At 48.9% G+C, this 20,747-nt stretch overlaps 1 protein-coding gene across 7 annotated transcripts in view; it reads right to left on the minus strand.

The window, feature by feature from the left end:
• Positions 1 to 1,839: 1,839 nt before the first annotated feature.
• Positions 1,840 to 20,747, minus strand: part of RFX1 (regulatory factor X1) — a 36,824-nt gene continuing 17,916 nt past the window's right edge. For all 7 annotated transcript variants that reach the window (XM_075206582.1, XM_075206581.1, XM_075206584.1 and 4 more), the window contains 11 exons: positions 17,253 to 17,372; positions 16,808 to 16,923; positions 16,135 to 16,253; positions 15,889 to 15,989; positions 10,551 to 10,702; positions 10,124 to 10,221; positions 9,751 to 9,900; positions 6,145 to 6,353; positions 5,892 to 6,045; positions 3,734 to 3,779; positions 1,840 to 3,142 (listed from right to left, as the gene is read on the minus strand). In XM_075206582.1, the coding sequence (XP_075062683.1) occupies positions 2,973 to 3,142; positions 3,734 to 3,779; positions 5,892 to 6,045; positions 6,145 to 6,353; positions 9,751 to 9,900; positions 10,124 to 10,221; positions 10,551 to 10,702; positions 15,889 to 15,989; positions 16,135 to 16,253; positions 16,808 to 16,923; positions 17,253 to 17,372 (1,435 nt within the window). In that variant the 3' untranslated portion in view covers positions 1,840 to 2,972. The remainder of the gene's footprint in view (positions 3,143 to 3,733; positions 3,780 to 5,891; positions 6,046 to 6,144; positions 6,354 to 9,750; positions 9,901 to 10,123; positions 10,222 to 10,550; positions 10,703 to 15,888; positions 15,990 to 16,134; positions 16,254 to 16,807; positions 16,924 to 17,252; positions 17,373 to 20,747) is intronic.

A 20,747-nucleotide genomic window follows, 5' to 3' on the forward strand; every position in this document is an offset into this window, starting at 1 on the left:
CATAAATCCCTTCATTGGCTCCCTATCAGTTTCAGAATTCAGTTCAAGCTCCTTACCCTCACTTACCAAACCCTTACTGACATACAAAGCCCTTACTGACACTTCTACCCCTTACATCTCTGATCTTGTCTCGAGGTACATACCTACCCGGCTAAATAGGCTCTACCTCTGACCCCTGCCTCAATTCACCTCTCATTACCTCCTCCCATGCTTGCCCCCAAGCAATCTGTCATGCTGCCCCTAATCTTTGGAACTCCCAACCTTGCCTCGCTTGAATATCCCCCAACCTCAGTCCATCAAACACTCGCTCAAAACTCACCTTTTCAAGCTCCCCTATCCTACCACCTCCTGACCATCTTATCCATCATCTCTTCTTCTCCCAGTTGGTCCTACTGTCTCTCACCACCGCTCCCTCTAGAATGTAAGCTCCCGTGGGCAGGGTCCTCTCTACCTATTGTCCCAGGTCTGTCCACTGACTCCCTTGTACGTTCTGTCACATCTGTTGTTGCACTCTGTGTGAGCCCCCATAGTATTACTCACTCATCTGTGCTACTGATGTGTATAACCTCATCTATTTGTTACTTCTTCTGTATCTGGCGCTGCGGAATCTGTGGCGCCTTATAAATAATATCGATAATGGCAGGGATGGGAGAAGATTGATTCTTCTTTACTTAAAATGTGCTTGGATAAAACATGGCCAGCTTCTTGCAATGTTCTGAGGAAGAGCTGAGTAGGGCTACCAGTGGCAGATGGACCAGAAGATGAAGCCTCCTGAGAACCTAAAGGCTCCAACAGAGCTGTATCAGCTTCCTGGGTGGAGAGAGCTTCTGCCACCATGGAACAGATTTGAAACTTAGTCCAGTCTTCATATCTTCTACGAGCATTAGAAGATGATTATCAGAATTTGGATATTGGATTCAAAGTCTTTTTTAGACCGTATTCCTAACGTTAATGATAATCACAGAGGTATCGCTTGGTGTTTCGGCATGGAGACGCGAGGGGAAATGGAAATTGCTGTCAGTAGTATGGTGTTTCCATCACAGAACTCTTATTACGCCCCCCCCCACTATAATAAAGTATTTGCAGTACCTGTATGGTATAGTGGTCATTACAAGGGTATGACGGGGAGGGAGGAGCTTAACTTTTCTACTTTGTGTCCTGTTCAGATGGGTCGGTAAATCTCTTGGTGATGCCGTCGTCGAAAGTCACATGGAAACAATTACCGATAGCGGTTATTTCTATTTTTCTAAACCAATGAGTTGACTCCATGTACCATTTAAATAAACTGACTCTTGTTTTATGCGCTATAAAGCCAATAAACATATCCTTATGTGTTTCATACAGCATACAATGTGATATATACACATTTTCTGCGGATTGTGCAACCATCGTGTATAGAAGACTTCAGTAGGCTGCATGTTGGTAAGAGAAAAAGTCAAAAAGAAGAGACCTCTGCCTTGATGCAGGAATGAGGAGCTTTATGTAAGCCATTAACAGGTAACATAAACTAAACATGCACTAAACGCCTTCAGGCTACTTTAATATAGATACCATTCATCAACTTTAACCAAATTGTTGTTTTATCTTTCTGGTTTCCTTCTGTGTTTTCCACCAAAACCTTTAAATCATACACACATGTTTTATTATTAGATATAGCTATAACCACAGAGCAGTTCTGTGTCATATCCAAGAGCAATGGAAATAAATAAAAGTGCTTTGGTTAAAAAAAAAAGCAACAACAACAAAAATCAACATAAATGGATGAGAAAAATGATACAAAAACTCTCCTTCCACACACATTTTTCGGATTTCCCTAGAATGAAAGACCTTGTAAGTGACTTATAGAACACAGCAAAAATTTATTGTGTATTTAAGAAATACTACAAAAAGGTTAGAAAATGTTTTTCTTGCTGTTGCCCTCCCCCACTTTCTGTAGTTTACCCCCTTCTCCTCTCCCGTACTATAGACACAAAACTAAGATGTAAAGATATATCATTTATACAAAATACAATGTCTCCCCTCTCATACAGACGGTCACGGGATGGACAAACAGAGACAGGTAAGGCCATAGTCAAGGGATAGAGCACGGAGGATTCTCACTGCGACATTACAATATTCAATAGAATAACGATGAGTCAGTTTATCCACAGGAGTACAAGCAGGGGTAAGGGACCACCCGGAGCCGAGAGTAGCTTCTCTTGTGATGTGGGGCAGTTTTAAGGCAGTAGACTTAAGATTTACATCCGAGGTAGGCAACTTGTGGCTCTCCAGCTCATGTGGAACTACGGCTGGGACTTGTAGTTCCACAATGTCTTTAGAGCCACGAAGCCAGATTGAGACCATACCGAATACATTTGAAGTTGGGCAGCGATGCATGGGAGTTTTGGCAGTAGAGACCGCTCCATGTATATAGACTATATACAGCCATGGCACTGAGAATTAGTCAGTTGGGACTCGCGTTTGCTTTAATTGATCAGTCTCTATAGATTAATATAAAATGTAGACAATTTTTTATGTTTTTTAAAATTCCAAAGAAAGAAGGGCAACACTTTGTGTTTAAAATACACTCATCTATATATAGAACGTATATATATATACATATAGACACGCACAAAATACAATTTGTATTAGCCTTCGTAAGCCGAATACACAAAGTCTTGTTATCTGCATTATAACAATGTATAGAATATGTATATATATTTATATTTGTATTAATATATGTATATGTGTGTATAAATAGGTAAATATATACCTACACACACATATAGTGGTCGTTCATTCCTGACCTGCGTATATAACACAGATACAAACTGACATTTACAAAGAGCCCTTTTCCTTGTAGACGTTTGTACTGAACTCATAACTAGTGCATAATTGGGGCCAGTCACGTGAATACAGGGCTGACCCCATCCACGTCCCCTCTGTGCGGCTGCCAGAAGGCTTTGGTGCTTAGCTGGCCAGTCCAGAGCGGTCTAGGTGGTGGGAGGCACTTGTACAAAGATCCCCTGTGGGTCGCTTCGTGCCAGCTTGTTGGGTGGTTCCAAGGAGTCAGCGCCCAACACGTTGGAAGAATCACTGGAGTTCAGGGGCAACTCATGAGTTAGATCCTCATCGCTCTCATCGTCTTCTTCCTCGTCCTCATCTGGCGGGGTGGAATCACAATATTATTACAATATTAGGTAAATAAGTAACAATATCAAGATTAGACCTACTTATAACCTATTCTTTCCATTCTCCTACTTCGGTGGCGTTCTCTCCCCTGGACCCCAGCCATTTGTTCTGTATGTACAATTAGTGGGGGCCTTTGATGATCTCCTGAGTGCTGGATCCCAACTGGATGACCATGGTGCTCTTCAGGCTGTCTGATCCCTGCCTCCTCTGCGGTGAGGTGCTATTACAAAGATTGGCCAGCAGAGGTCCACAGCAATTGTAAATAGTAAGACCCTGCTAGTGCGGGGAAGTTTTAGGCAGATGGAAAACCCCTTTACTATGTCCAGTAAAACTAGGTGTAACTGAGTTCTGCTCTTTATTTTTCTGTAACAAATGCATATATTCGATAGTATTCGCTGCTGTTGCCTACTCAGATAGGAACACAATGTCCTGCACAGCAGCTTCAGTGTATGCAATTGCTTTACAATGTCTGTTCTATTGCCATAGGAACAGCAGCTAGTGTTTCATAAGATGAACTATCTTTACTTGTGGAATCCATATAAAAGCCTGATGGCACACCTACCCTTGTCTTGATCCATGTGGTGTAACGAGCTCCCTGCATTGGCAAACTGCAAAACAAGAGGTTGTGTTCAGGTAATTTGTGTACATGCTGCGGTGAGAAAATACATCAATGCTGTCCAAGTTGTCACATGTAGACAACCACATACATATTAGACAAATGAGACAATAGCTAAAACTAAGCTAGCTTGTGTCACACCAGCAGTTATGAGTTGCAGAGGAGTCGACTTTATACTCCTTTATGTCCATTCCCCGAGAGGCAGGTGCTGTATCCCCCCCTCCCTGTGTAATGAGCCAGAGACCAGGTCATGTAATATAGCCTATGCAGGTTGTCTGGGAGAGTGGGGGCCACAAAATACACACAATCTTCACTGTCTCACCCCAAACACCTTTTATTAACTAATTTACTGACACACTGCACTAGTGCAAGTTTCCATAGCAACCAATACCACATTAGGTCTAATCAGTGTAGTGCGAGACAGACAATGAAAGCCAATGTTGGCTTGGTTGCTATGGGTTACCACATATATACAGTGTTGGGGTGATGACACCAATGTGTGGGGTGACAACATCAATGTGCTGAGGTGACGGCAGCAATGTGTGGGGTGACGGCAGCAATGTGTGGGGTGACGGCAGCAAAGTGCTGGGGTGACGGCAGCAACGTGTGGGGTGACGGCACCAATGTGTGGGGTGACGGCAGCAATGTGTGGGGTGACAACATCAATGTGCTGAGGTGACGGCAGCAATGTGTGGGGTGACGGCAGCAATGTGTGGGGTGACGGCAGCAACGTGTGGGGTGACGGCACCAATGTGTGGGGTGACGGCAGCAATGTGTGGGGTGACAACATCAATGTGCTGAGATGACGGCACCAATGTGTGGGGTGACGGCAGCAATGTGTGGGGTGACGGCAGCAACGTGTGGGGTGACGGCACCAACGTGTGGGGTGACGGCACCAACGTGTGGGGTGACAACATCAATGTGCTGAGATGACAGCACCAATGTGTGGGGTGACGGCACCAACGTGTGGGGTGACGGCACCAACGTGTGGGGTGACGGCAGCAACGTGTGGGGTGACGGCACCAATGTGTGGGGTGACGGCAGCAACGTGTGGGGTGACGGCACCAACGTGTGGGGTGACGGCACCAACGTGTGGGGTGACGGCACCAACGTGTGGGGTGACGGCAGCAATGTGCTGAGATGACAGCACCAATGTGTGGGGTGACGGCAGCAACGTGTGGGGTGACGGCACCAACGTGTGGGGTGACGGCACCAATGTGCTGAGGTGACGGCAGCAATGTGTGGGGTGACGGCAGCAATGTGTGGGGTGACGGCACCAATGTGTGGGGTGACAACATCAATGTGCTGAGATGACGGCACCAATGTGTGGGGTGACGGCGCCAACGTGTGAGGTGACGGCGCCAACGTGTGGGGTGACGGCGCCAACGTGTGGGGTGACGGCGCCAACGTGTGGGGTGGCGGCGCCAACGTGTGGGGTGACTACGCCAACGTGTGGGGTGACGGCAGCAACGTGTGAGGTGACGGCAGCAACGTGTGGGGTGACGACAGCAACGTGTGAGGTAACGGCAGCAACGTGTGAGGTGACGGCAGCAACGTGTGGGGTGACGGCGCCAACGTGTGGGGTGACGGCAGCAACGTGTGAGGTGACGGCAGCAACGTGTGAGGTGACGGCGCCAACGTGTGGGGTGACGGCGCCAACGTGTGGGGTGACGGCGCCAACGTGTGGGGTGACGGCGCCAACGTGTGGGGTGGCGGCGCCAACGTGTGGGGTGACGGCGCCAACGTGTGGGGTGACGGCGCCAACGTGTGGGGTGACGGCAGCAACGTGTGAGGTGACGGCACCAGTGTGCTTTTTATGAGCACATGTTTTTTTCACAGAGCGGAGGCAGCCATTTTGTTGGCTCTCATAACATCCATGTGAATGTAGCCTATAAATTCACTAGGAACCAACATAGCGGAGACTCCTTCTATCTAGTAACGTCATGGATACCCAACAAACAGAGGAATTGACTACTGGTTCCTCTCACCACATGGCTCTGCTGCGTTGGAGATGGTTTACACTATGAAGGTGGGACATAAAATCTCTCTAGGACCCACCGGTGCACTGTTATAGATAGACTTTCTTGCCCCCGTTGGCACTCACCTCTCCCATGACAGCAATAGGCGTCTCTCCACGAGCCTGAGCCACACGATGTTCTATTAAGTAGTACATATACTCATCGTACAAGAGGCGAATCAGGTGGAAGGAACCAAAGCTGGCCGCGCTGCGCAGAGTGAGGTCCCGTATTACCATGGAGCTGAGGATTAAGGGGAAAGAAGAGCTTATGTCACATAACTGCATTTGTGTCCCTTGACTTCCCATCATCATTCGCTTGTTGTCTTCCTGCATATCTCACCTGTAGAAGGACCACTTCAGTAAGAAAAGTTTGGCAGCTTTGGGGAAGCTAGGATTCCCCTGATACGGCTTAAGCACCTGGGAGACAACTCCATCCAGCCACACCGCCCACTGCTCCAGGGAACTCTGCTGCTGTAGTGTCAACTTAAAGTCCTGCTCCAGTCGCTGGACCACACGGTCTGCACAGCGGCATACCCAGGAGGCCTGCTCCTGAGAAACAAGGAGAGGACACAGTGTGCTTCAATGCAGGAGACCAGTTATAGAGATAATCATCAGGGGCCCGATTCATTAAGCAACTTAAATTAAGATGTTTATTTCAGTCTCCTGGACAAAACCATACAATGCACGGGGTGAAAACTAGTTTTCTGTTTTGCACATAAGTTAAATACTGACTGTTTTTTCAAACTTAACTTATGTGCAAAACAGAATACTAATTTGCACCCCTTGCATTGTAACATGGTTTTGTCCAGGAGACTGAAATAGGAAACATCTTAATTTAAGTTCTTTAATGAATCAGGCACCAGGTCTGATTCCAACAGAGGATGTTAGAGTGAGAACAAGGAGGAGACCAGCTCAAGAGAGAGGGAGAAACAAGGAATAAGGAGAGGCCACCTCCTGAGAGAGGGAGAGACATGAATAAGGAGAGGCCACCTCCTGAGAGAGGGAGAGACAGGAATAAGAAGAGGCCACCTCCTGAGAGAGGGAGAGACAGGGAATAAGGAGAGGCCACCTCCTGAGAGAGGGAGAGACAGGGAATAAGGAGAGGCCACCTCCTGAGAGAGGGAGAGACAGGTAATAAGGAGAAGGCAGCTCCTGAGAGAGGGAGAGACAGAGAATAAGAAGAGGGCACCTCCTGAGAGAGGGAGAGACAGGGAATAAGGAGAGGCTACGTCCTGAGAGAGGGAGAGACTGTTAATAAGGAGAGGCCAGCTCCTGAGAGAGGGAGAGACAGGGCTTAAGGAGAGGCCAGCTCCAGAGAGAGGGAGAGACAGGGAATAAGGAGAGGCCACCTCCTGAGAGAGGGAGAGACAGGGAATAAGGAGAGGCCACCTCCTGAGAGAGGGAGAGACAGGGAATAAGGAGAGGCCAGCTCCAGAGAGAGGGAGAGACAGGGAATAAGGAGAGGCCAGCTCCAGAGAGAGGGAGAGACAGGGAATAAGGAGAGGTCACCTCTTGAGAGAGGGAGAGACAGGGAATAAGAAGAGGTCACCTCCTAAGAGAGGGAGAGACAGGGAATAAGGAGAGGCCACCTCCTGAGAGAGGGAGAGACAGAGAATAAGGAGAGGCCAGCTCCAGAGAAAGGGAGAGACAGGGAATAAGGAGAGGCCACCTCCTGAGAGAGGGAGAGACAGGGAATAAGGAGAGGCCACCTCCTGAGAGAGGGAGAGACAGGGAATAAGGAGAGGCCACCTCCTGAGAGAGGGAGAGACAGGGAATAAGGAGAGGCCACCTCCTGAGAGAGGGAGAGACATGGAATAAGGAGAGGCCACCTCCTGAGAGAGGGAGACAGGTAATAAGGAGAAGGCTGCTCCTGAGTGAGGGAGAGACAGAGAATAAGGAGAGGCCACCTCCTGAGAGAGGGAGAGACAGGGAATAAGGAGAGGCCACCTCCTGAGAGAGGGAGAGACAGACAATAAGGAGAGGCCAGCTCCTGAGAGAGGGAGAGACAGGGAATAAGGAGAGGTCACCTCCTGAGAGCGGGAGAGACAGGTAATAAGGAGAAGGCTGCTCCTGAGTGAGGGAGAGACAGAGAATAAGGAGAGGCCACCTCCTGAGAGAGGGAGAGACAGGGAATAAGGAGAGGCCACCTCCTGAGAGAGGGAAAGACAGGAATAAGAAGAGGCCACCTCCTGAGAGAGGGAGAGACAGGAATAAGAAGAGGCCACCTCCTGAGAGAGGGAGAGACAGGAATAAGGAGAGGTCACATCCTGAGAGAGGGAGAGACAGGGAATAAGGAGAGGCCAGCTCCTGAGACAGGGAGAGACAGGGAATAAGGAGAGGCCACCTCCTGAGACAGGGAGAGACAGGGAATAAGGAGAGGCCACCTCCTGAGAGAGGGAGAGACAGGGAATAAGGAGAGGCCACCTCCTGAGAGAGGGAGAGACAGAGAATAAGGAGAGGCCAGCTCCAGAGAAAGGGAGAGACAGGGAATAAGGAGAGGCCACCTCCTGAGAGAGGGAGAGACAGGGAATAAGGAGAGGCCACCTCCTGAGAGAGGGAGAGACAGGGAATAAGGAGAGGCCACCTCCTGAGAGAGGGAGAGACAGGGAATAAGGAGAGGCCACCTCCTGAGAGAGGGAGAGACATGGAATAAGGAGAGGCCACCTCCTGAGAGAGGGAGACAGGTAATAAGGAGAAGGCTGCTCCTGAGTGAGGGAGAGACAGAGAATAAGGAGAGGCCACCTCCTGAGAGAGGGAGAGACAGGGAATAAGGAGAGGCCACCTCCTGAGAGAGGGAGAGACAGACAATAAGGAGAGGCCAGCTCCTGAGAGAGGGAGAGACAGGGAATAAGGAGAGGTCACCTCCTGAGAGCGGGAGAGACAGGTAATAAGGAGAAGGCTGCTCCTGAGTGAGGGAGAGACAGAGAATAAGGAGAGGCCACCTCCTGAGAGAGGGAGAGACAGGGAATAAGGAGAGGCCACCTCCTGAGAGAGGGAAAGACAGGAATAAGAAGAGGCCACCTCCTGAGAGAGGGAGAGACAGGAATAAGAAGAGGCCACCTCCTGAGAGAGGGAGAGACAGGAATAAGGAGAGGTCACATCCTGAGAGAGGGAGAGACAGGGAATAAGGAGAGGCCAGCTCCTGAGACAGGGAGAGACAGGGAATAAGGAGAGGCCACCTCCTGAGACAGGGAGAGACAGGGAATAAGGAGAGGCCACCTCCTGAGAGAGGGAGAGACAGGGAATAAGGAGAGGCCACCTCCTGAGAGAGGGAGAGACAGGGAATAAGAAGAGGCCACTTTCTGAGAGAGGGAGAGACAGGGAAAAAGGAGAGGCCACCTCCTGAGAGATGGAGAGACAGGTAATAAGGAGAGGCCAGCTCCTGAGAGAGGGAGAGACAGGGAATAAGGAGATGCCACCTCCTGAGAGAGGGAGAAACAGGGAATAAGGAGAGGCCACCTCCTGAGAGAGGGAGAGACAGGGAATAAGGAGAGGCCACCTCCTGAGAGAGGGAGAGACAGGGAATAAGGAGATGCCACCTCCTGAGAGAGGGAGAGACAGGGAATAAGGAGAGGCCACCTCCTGAGAGAGGGAGAGACAGGGAATAAGGAGAGGCCACCTCCTGAGAGAGGGAGAGACAGGGAATAAGGAGAGGCCAGCTCCAGAGAGAGGAAGAGACAGGGAATATGGAGAGGCCACCTCCTGAGAGAGGGAGAGACAGGGAATAAGGAGAGGCCACCTCCTGAGAGAGGGAGAGACAGGGAATAAGGAGAGGCCACCTCCTGAGACAGGGAGAGACGGGGAATAAGGAGAGGCCACCTCCTGAGAGAGGGACAGAAAGTGAAAAGTAAAAGCATTAGATATTTTCCCCAACAGCAGACATAAGTAACATAATATGTGGAATAACTTATAATTGTGCTGCAATGCGCTTGTGTGTCTCAGCTACCTGCACATTGGTGAAATCTACACGGTTGAGGTCGCTGAGCATCTGGTTGATCTGCGCTGTGTTCTGCAGCACAGCCCGAGCCGCCTGGGCCAGGTGATTTAGCGATGTATAACGGCGTAAAGTCTGAGCAAAGGCACTTGCAGCACCGACCTGTGGCCACAAGTGAAGAGAGATTGATAAGGGAGTCAGTCATAGTCACACAACATAATGTATATAAAATTACATGGATGAAACACACACACACATATATATATATATATATATATATATATATATATATATATATATATACATAAAGAAACAGATGAGAAACAAATGAAGATCTACACTGGAGGCAGCAGTACAAACTGCACCCCAGCTTCACTCTTCGTACCTTAACTCTGACCATCTCTTCTGGGATATTCATCATTGCACTTGTTAACCAGCTCTCCAGACTCTTGGCAAAGTTGCGGATGGCTTGTGTCAGGGCACCTGAGAAAACACACGGTTAGGGGCTTTCAGCATTGCTTCCAGTGGTTTTCTAAGAGACAACAAGCAGGGAGTGCTCTGATAATTACACAGAGACCCCTCCAGAGTATACAATGGCTTAGAGCAGGGTTCCCCAACATGTGTCTCTGCAGCAGCTGTGGTGCTACTAGGACCAGCGTGATAGGACTTCTGGTTTCACAGCAGTTGGTGAGACACAGGTTGGCTAAACCGTGTTATGGCAGTGCTCCAAATAATGGTCCTATAACCACTGAAGAAAACTATATCATGGTGCTTAGAGGAGCACAACTACAGCTAGCAGGTAAATCACTCACTGGGGATAGGGCGCAGCACATCTGGGATAAGCATTTCCACCAGCCCCTGGTACAGCAGGTGATCACAGTCCCGGCTCCATTTCAGCAAAGGCTCGTACTTAGATAGATGGACTAGGCAGTCCTTAGGCAAGCGTTTCTCTGCTTCATCATCTCTGGATGGAGAGAAAGAAGGTGAGGAGATATAGGTGAAATAGTGGGTAAGAGGAGAAGAGGATGGAAAGATAGATAAGAGCGGTGAGGAGATATCGGTGAGATTGTGAGAACAGATCAGGATGGAGAGATAAGAGGAGAAGAGACAGCAGTCATATTATGTGTCAGAGGAGAAAGGGATGAAGAGATAGGAGGTGAGACAACGGTAAGACTGTGAGAGGAGAACTGGATGTAGGGATAAGAGGTGAGACAACGGTAAGACTGTGTGTGAGAGGAGAACTGGATGTAGGATAAGAGGAGGTGAGACAGAGGTAAGACCATGTGTGAGAGAAGAACTGGATGTAGGATAAGGGGAGGTGAGACAGCGGTAAGACTGTGTGTGAGAGGAGAACTGGATGTAGGATAAGAGGAGGTGAGACAGCGGTAAGACTGTGTGTGAGAGGAGAACTGGATGTAGGATAAGAGGAGGTGAGACAGAGGTAAGACCATGTGTGAGAGAAGAACTGGATGTAGGATAAGGGGAGGTGAGACAGCGGTAAGACTGTGTGTGAGAGGAGAACTGGATGTAGGATAAGAGGAGGTGAGACAGCGGTAAGACTGTGTGTGAGAGGAGAACTGGATGTAGGGATAAGAGGAGAGGTGATGAGACAGAGGTAAGACCATGTGTGAGAGAAGAACTGGATGTAGGATAAGGGGAGGTGAGACAGTGGTAAGACTGTGTGTGAGAGGAGACCAGGATGTAGGATAGGAGGAGGTGAGACAGCAGTAAGACTGTGTGTGAGAGGAGAACTGGATGTAGAGGTAAGAGGAGGTGAGACAGCGGTAAGACTGTGTGTGAGAGGAGAACTGGATGTAGGGATAAGAGGAGAGGTGATGAGACAGAGGTAAGACCATGTGTGAGAGAAGAACTGGATGTAGGATAAGGGGAGGTGAGACAGCGGTAAGACTGTGTGTGAGAGGAGACCTGGATGTAGGGATAAGAGGAGAGGTGATGAGACAGAGGTAAGACTGTGTGTGAGAGGAGACCTGGATGTAGAGGTAAGAGGAGAGGTGATGAGACAGAGGTAAGACTGTGTGTGAGAGAAGAACTGGATGTAGGATAAGGGGAGGTGAGACAGCGGTAAGACTGTGTGTGAGAGGAGACCTGGATGTAGAGGTAAGAGGAGAGGTGATGAGACAGCGGTAAGACTGTGTGTGAGAGGAGACCAGGATGTAGAGGTAAGAGGAGAGGTGATGAGACAGAGGTAAGACTGTGTGAGAGGAGAACTAGATGTAGAGATAAGAGGAGAGGGGATGAGACAGAGGTAAGACTGTGTGTGAGAGGAGAACTGGATGTAGAGGTAAGAGGAGAGGTGATGAGACAGAGGTAAGACTGTGTGTGAGAGGAGAACTGGATGTAGAGGTAAGAGGAGAGGTGATGAGACAGAGGTAAGACTGTGTGTGAGAGGAGACCAGGATGTAGAGGTAAGAGGAGAGGTGATGAGACAGCGGTAAGACTGTGTGTGAGAGGAGAACTGGATGTAGAGGTAAGAGGAGAGGTGATGAGACAGGGGTAAGACTGTGTAAGAGGAGACCTAGATGTAGAGGTAAGAGGAGAGGTGATGAGACAACAGTAAGACTGTGTGTGAGAGGAGACCAGGATGTAGAGGTAAGAGGAGAGGTGATGAGACAGCGGTAAGACTGTGTGTGAGAGGAGACCAGGATGTAGAGGTAAGAGGAGAGGTGATGAGACAGCGATAAGACTGTGTGTGAGAGGAGACCTGGATGTAGAGGTAAGAGGAGAGGTGATGAGACAGAGGTAAGACTGTGTGTGAGAGGAGACCTGGATGTAGAGGTAAGAGGAGAGGTGATGAGACAGAGGTAAGACTGTGTGAGAGGAGAACTGGATGTAGAGGTAAGAGGAGAGGTGATGAGACAGCGGTAAGACTGTGTGTGAGAGGAGAACTGGATGTAGAGGTAAGAGGAGAGGTGATGAGACAGAGGTAAGACTGTGTGTGAGAGGAGACCAGGATGTAGAGGTAAGAGGAGAGGTGATGAGACAGAGGTAAGACTGTGTGTGAGAGGAGACCTGGATGTAGAGGTAAGAGGAGAGGTGATGAGACAGAGGTAAGACTGTGTGAGAGGAGAACTGGATGTAGAGGTAAGAGGAGAGGTGATGAGACAGAGGTAAGACTGTGTGTGAGAGGAGACCTGGATGTAGAGGTAAGAGGAGAGGTGATGAGACAGCGGTAAGACTGTGTGTGAGAGGAGACCTGGATGTAGAGGTAAGAGGAGAGGTGATGAGACAGAGCTAAGACTGTGTGTGAGAGGAGACCTGGATGTAGAGGTAAGAGGAGAGGTGATGAGACAGAGGTAAGACTGTGTGAGAGGAGAACTGGATGTAGAGGTAAGAGGAGAGGTGATGAGACAGAGGTAAGACTGTGTGAGAGGAGAACTGGATGTAGAGGTAAGAGGAGAGGTGATGAGACAGCGGTAAGACTGTGTGTGAGAGGAGAACTGGATGTAGAGGTAAGAGGAGAGGTGATGAGACAGCGGTAAGACTGTGTGTGAGAGGAGACCTAGATGTAGAGGTAAGAGGAGAGGTGATGAGACAGAGGTAAGACTGTGTGTGAGAGGAGACCAGGATGTAGAGGTAAGAGGAGAGGTGATGAGACAGAGGTAAGACTGTGTGTGAGAGGAGACCTGGATGTAGAGGTAAGAGGAGAGGTGATGAGACAGAGCTAAGACTGTGTGTGAGAGGAGACCTGGATGTAGAGGTAAGAGGAGAGGTGATGAGACAGAGCTAAGCGTGTGTGTGAGAGGAGACCTGGATGTAGAGGTAAGAGGAGAGGTGATGAGACAGCGGTAAGACTGTGTGTGAGAGGAGAACTGGATGTAGAGGTAAGAGGAGAGGTGATGAGACAGAGGTAAGACTGTGTGTGAGAGGAGACCTGGATGTAGAGGTAAGAGGAGAGGTGATGAGACAGAGGTAAGACTGTGTGAGAGGAGAACTGGATGTAGAGGTAAGAGGAGAGGTGATGAGACAGCGGTAAGACTGTGTGTGAGAGGAGACCTAGATGTAGAGGTAAGAGGAGAGGTGATGAGACAGAGGTAAGACTGTGTGTGAGAGGAGACCAGGATGTAGAGGTAAGAGGAGAGGTGATGAGACAGAGGTAAGACTGTGTGTGAGAGGAGACCTGGATGTAGAGGTAAGAGGAGAGGTGATGAGACAGAGCTAAGACTGTGTGTGAGAGGAGACCTGGATGTAGAGGTAAGAGGAGAGGTGATGAGACAGAGCTAAGCGTGTGTGTGAGAGGAGACCTGGATGTAGAGGTAAGAGGAGAGGTGATGAGACAGAGCTAAGACTGTGTGTGAGAGGAGAACTGGATGTAGAGGTAAGAGGAGAGGTGATGAGACAGAGGTAAGACTGTGTGTGAGAGGAGACCTGGATGTAGAGGTAAGAGGAGAGGTGATGAGACAGAGGTAAGACTGTGTGAGAGGAGACCTGGATGTAGAGGTAAGAGGAGAGGTGATGAGACAGAGGTAAGACTGTGTGTGAGAGGAGACCAGGATGTAGAGGTAAGAGGAGAGGTGATGAGACAGAGGTAAGACTGTGTGAGAGGAGAACTGGATGTAGAGGTAAGAGGAGAGGTGATGAGACAGAGGTAAGACTGTGTGTGAGAGGAGACCGAGATGTAGAGGTAAGAGGAGAGGTGATGAGACAGCGGTAAGACTGTGTGTGAGAGGAGACCAGGATGTAGAGGTAAGAGGAGAGGTGATGAGACAGGGGTAAGACTGTGTAAGAGGAGACCTAGATGTAGAGGTAAGAGGAGAGGTGATGAGACAGCAGTAAGACTGTGTGTGAGAGGAGACCTGGATGTAGAGGTAAGAGGAGAGGTGATGAGACAGAGGTAAGACTGTGTGTGAGAGGAGACCAGGATGTAGAGGTAAGAGGAGAGGTGATGAGACAGCGGTAAGACTGTGTGTGAGAGGAGACCAGGATGTAGAGGTAAGAGGAGAGGTGATGAGACAGCGGTAAGACTGTGTGTGAGAGGAGACCAGGATGTAGAGGTAAGAGGAGAGGTGATGAGACAGCGGTAAGACTGTGTGTGAGAGGAGACCTAGATGTAGAGGTAAGAGGAGAGGTGATGAGACAGCAGTAAGACTGTGTGTGAGAGGAGACCTGGATGTAGAGGTAAGAGGAGAGGTGATGAGACAGCGGTAAGACTGTGTGTGAGAGGAGACCTGGATGTAGGGATAAGAGGAGAGGTGATGAGACAGCAGTAAGACTGTGTGTGAGAGGAGACCAGGATGTAGAGGTAAGAGGAGAGGTGATGAGACAGCGGTAAGACTGTGTGTGAGAGGAGACCTAGATGTAGAGGTAAGAGGAGAGGTGATGAGACAGCGGTAAGACTGTGTGTGAGAGGAGACCTAGATGTAGAGGTAAGAGGAGAGGTGATGAGACAGAGGTAAGACTGTGTGTGAGAGGAGACCGAGATGTAGAGGTAAGAGGAGAGGTGATGAGACAGAGGTAAGACTGTGTGTGAGAGGAGCCCAGGATGTAGAGGTAAGAGGAGAGGTGATGAGATAGAGGTAAGACTGTGTGTGAGAGGAGACCTAGATGTAGAGGTAAGAGGAGAGGTGATGAGACAGAGGTAAGACTGTGTGTGAGAGGAGACCTAGATGTAGAGGTAAGAGGAGAGGTGATGAGACAGCGGTAAGACTGTGTGTGAGAGGAGACCAGGATGTAGAGGTAAGAGGAGAGGTGATGAGACAGAGGTAAGACTGTGTGAGAGGAGACCTGGATGTAGAGGTAAGAGGAGAGGTGATGAGACAGAGGTAAGACTGTGTGAGAGGAGACCTGGATGTAGAGGTTAGAGGAGAGGTGATGAGACAGAGGTAAGACTGTGTGTGAGAGGAGACCTGGATGTAGAGGTAAGAGGAGAGGGGATGAGACAGAGGTAAGACTGTGTGAGAGGAGACCTAGATGTAGAGATAAGAGGAGAAGTGATGAGACAGAGGTAAGACTGTGTGTGAGAGGAGACCAGGATGTAGAGGTAAGAGGAGAGGTGATGAGACAGAGGTAAGACTGTGTGAGAGGAGACCTGGATGTAGAAATAAGAGGAGAGGTGATGAGACAGCGGTAAGACTGTGTGTGAGAGGAGACCAGGATGTAGAGGTAAGAGGAGAGGTGCTTGGTGCTACTCACACAGTGTTATCACTGTGCTGTGCTTGGCTGAACCTCCAGAAGGTTTTCCACAGAGTCTCTACCAGGGTAAACTGCAGATTCACCACCACGTCCACTATAGCCTGAGATAAGCAATAAAGAATAGTAGGATTGGTCACTAATGATTAATGATGTGGGTCAATGAACTGTGGATAAAGATTATTCTGGGGTTCGGGATACAGTGCTGTCCACACACTAGATTAAGCTTTACGTATAAACCTTACTTACCTCACAGTGCTCACGGTACAGCAGCTGGAAGGCCTTGATATTAGCCAAGGTGACACCATCCGGAAGGGGTTTTCCTTGTAGATCTATATCAGCAAACTCCGGTAGTGTCCGAGTGGCGTCTGCACGGTGCACAATAGTGAGTAGAATGAGGCCGTTAAGGTCATTTATGGAGAGCAAAGTTTTTACAGTTAGTAAAAATGTATGTGAGCCACAAATGCGTCAGCGTTGGCTGTAGGCTGCCACGATGCGTTTTACACATGGTAAATGCACGTGGATGGAAAAAGATGCATTCTGCAATACTGAAGGCTGGGTAAATCCAGAACCACAGTAGTGGGTATTGGTGACAGCAGAAACTTCTGCTTAAATGTATTTAACAGTTAAAATGAATAAAGAGTGTGGTACTAAAGTGGAAGGAGGTCGGGCTTACGTCCTGCGATTTTTGTGGAGCACCCACAAACCTGCAAAAATTAGTTGCAGATTACTAATAGAGGGGGTTCTAAAGACTGTAAAGTGGGCACACAACTTAAAATGCACTAAGCTGACAAATAGACACCCTTGTGCCCATTAAGAATCAGTGAGGTTTGCAGATTCTGCAGCTCGTAATCGCCTTGTACTTACATGGTGTCTATGGGGGGAGAAGGTATAACAAGACAGTATGGGGGCCGCAACTTACCCAGGAACTGCTGGTATTGTTGAACCTGGGAGCTGATATCTGAAAGACCAGAGGACGGCTGGAGGCCTCCTCCCACCCCGTTGCTCATTCCCTCCATTTTCTGAATGGGCTTCATCCTGGGAGAAGGAAAGATTAAGTGACAGAGAGCTGGGGGATACGAGGAAGAAGGACACAAACTGGGAGTCTGTTACTAGCACAGAGAACATACTAGTTGGATGTGATGAGAATGATACCTGTGATTGTGGAACTCTGACAAGTGTACGTGTATTACGCTGCCAGTGATACGTCAGATCACATGGGGCTAGGCGACAGCGCGGAGGCACAGAGGATTTAATCATAACGCAGAGTAATGGAGGATGCCGTTAGGTGAACAGCGAGTGGAAGAGGAATCATGTGATGATGGATTAGTGGAGACAAATGTAGGGAAAGGACAGAGTCTGGGTACCTCTGTTTCTGGGAGAAGGGCTGCTGACGCATGGCGAGGTGCTGCTGATCCTCCATGAGGCGCAAAAGAGGAGAACTGGCTTTAATTCGGAGACCATAATAGTGATACTTGGAGTTCCCTCTGTAGGATAGAAACAACAATAAATAGTTATATTGATATACTGTGCAACAGTACAGGACCGTCCATCTCTATACACATCACAGTACAGGACCGTCCTTCTCTATACACATCATACTGCAGGACCGTCCATCTCTATACACATCACAGTGCAGGACCGTCCATCTCTATACACATCATACTGCAGGACCGTCCATCTCTATACACATCATACTGCAGGACCGTCCATCTCTATACACATCACAGTGCAGGACCGTCCATCTCTATACACATCACAGTGCAGGACCGTCCATCTCTATACACATCACAGTACAGGACCGTCCATCTCTATACACATCACAGTGCAGGACCGTCCATCTCTATACACATCACAGTGCAGGACCGTCCATCTCTATACACATCACAGTGCAGGACCGTCCATCTCTATACACATCATACTGCAGGACCGTCCATCTCTATACACATCACAGTACAGGACCGTCCATCTCTATACACATCACAGTGCAGGACCGTCCATCTCTATACACATCACAGTACAGGACCGTCCATCTCTATACACATCACAGTACAGGACCGTCCATCTCTATACACATCACAGTGCAGGACCGTCCATCTCTATACACATCACAGTGCAGGACCGTCCATCTCTATACACATCACACTGCAGGACCGTCCATCTCTATACACATCACAGTGCAGGACCGTCCATCTCTATACACATCATACTGCAGGACCGTCCATCTCTATACACATCATACTGCAGGACCGTCCATCTCTATACACATCACAGTGCAGGACCGTCCATCTCTATACACATCACAGTGCAGGACCGTCCATCTCTATACACATCATACTGCAGGACCGTCCATCTCTATACACATCACAGTACAGGACCGTCCATCTCTATACACATCACAGTACAGGACCGTCCATCTCTATACACATCACACTGCAGGACCGTCCATCTCTATACACATCACAGTGCAGGACCGTCCATCTCTATACACATCACAGTACAGGACCGTCCATCTCTATACACATCACAGTGCAGGACCGTCCATCTCTATACACATCACACTGCAGGACCGTCCATCTCTATACACATCACAGTGCAGGACCGTCCATCTCTATACACATCACAGTGCAGGACCGTCCATCTCTATACACATCATACTGCAGGACCGTCCATCTCTATACACATCACAGTACAGGACCGTCCATCTCTATACACATCATACTGCAGGACCGTCCATCTCTATACACATCACAGTACAGGACCGTCCATCTCTATACACATCATACTGCAGGACCGTCCATCTCTATACACATCACAGTGCAGGACCGTCCATCTCTATACACATCATACTGCAGGACCGTCCATCTCTATACACATCACACTGCAGGACCGTCCATCTCTATACACATCACAGTACAGGACCGTCCATCTCTATACACATCACAGTGCAGGACCGTCCATCTCTATACACATCACACTGCAGGACCGTCCATCTCTATACACATCACAGTGCAGGAACGTCCATCTCTATACACATCACAGTACAGGACCGTCCATCTCTATACACATCACAGTACAGGACCGTCCATCTCTATACACATCACACTGCAGGACCGTCCATCTCTATACACATCACAGTACAGGACCGTCCATCTCTATACACATCACACTGCAGGACCGTCCATCTCTATACACATCACAGTGCAGGACCGTCCATCTCTATACACATCACAGTGCAGGACCATCCATCTCTATACACATCACAGTACAGGACCGTCCATCTCTATACACATCACAGTACAGGACCGTCCATCTCTATACACATCATACTGCAGGACCGTCCATCTCTATACACATCATACTGCAGGACCGTCCATCTCTATACACATCACACTGCAGGACCGTCCATCTCTATACACATCACAGTGCAGGAACGTCCATCTCTATACACATCACAGTACAGGACCGTCCATCTCTATACACATCACAGTACAGGACCGTCCATCTCTATACACATCACACTGCAGGACCGTCCATCTCTATACACATCACAGTACAGGACCGTCCATCTCTATACACATCACACTGCAGGACCGTCCATCTCTATACACATCACAGTGCAGGACCGTCCATCTCTATACACATCACAGTGCAGGACCATCCATCTCTATACACATCACAGTACAGGACCGTCCATCTCTATACACATCACAGTACAGGACCGTCCATCTCTATACACATCACACTGCAGGACCGTCCATCTCTATACACATCACAGTGCAGGACCGTCCATCTCTATACACATCATACTGCAGGACCGTCCATCTCTATACACATCACAGTACAGGACCGTCCATCTCTATACACATCACACTGCAGGACCGTCCATCTCTATACACATCACAGTGCAGGACCGTCCATCTCTATACACATCACAGTGCAGGACCGTCCATCTCTATACACATCACAGTACAGGACCGTCCATCTCTATACACATCACACTGCAGGACCGTCCATCTCTATACACATCACAGTGCAGGACCGTCCATCTCTATACACATCACAGTGCAGGACCATCCATCTCTATACACATCACAGTACAGGACCGTCCATCTCTATACACATCACAGTGCAGGACCGTCCATCTCTATACACATCACACTGCAGGACCGTCCATCTCTATACACATCACAGTGCAGGAACGTCCATCTCTATACACATCACAGTACAGGACCGTCCATCTCTATACACATCACAGTACAGGACCGTCCATCTCTATACACATCACACTGCAGGACCGTCCATCTCTATACACATCACAGTGCAGGACCGTCCATCTCTATACACATCATACTGCAGGACCGTCCATCTCTATACACATCACACTGCAGGACCGTCCATCTCTATACACATCACAGTGCAGGACCGTCCATCTCTATACACATCACAGTGCAGGACCGTCCATCTCTATACACATCACAGTGCAGGACCGTCCATCTCTATACACATCACAGTGCAGGACCGTCCATCTCTATACACATCATACTGCAGGACCGTCCATCTCTATACACATCATAGTACAGGACCGTCCATCTCTATACACATCACAGTGCAGGACCGTCCATCTCTATACACATCAAACTGCAGGACCGTCCATCTCTATACACATCACAGTGCAGGACCGTCCATCTCTATACACATCACAGTACAGGACCGTCCATCTCTATACACATCACAGTGCAGGACCGTCCATCTCTATACACATCACAGTACAGGACCGTCCATCTCTATACACATCCTACTGCAGGACCGTCCATCTCTATACACATCACAGTACAGGACCGTCCATCTCTATACACATC

Source organism: Mixophyes fleayi, chromosome 4, assembly GCF_038048845.1.
Source record: "Mixophyes fleayi isolate aMixFle1 chromosome 4, aMixFle1.hap1, whole genome shotgun sequence".
NCBI lineage: Eukaryota > Metazoa > Chordata > Amphibia > Anura > Limnodynastidae > Mixophyes > Mixophyes fleayi.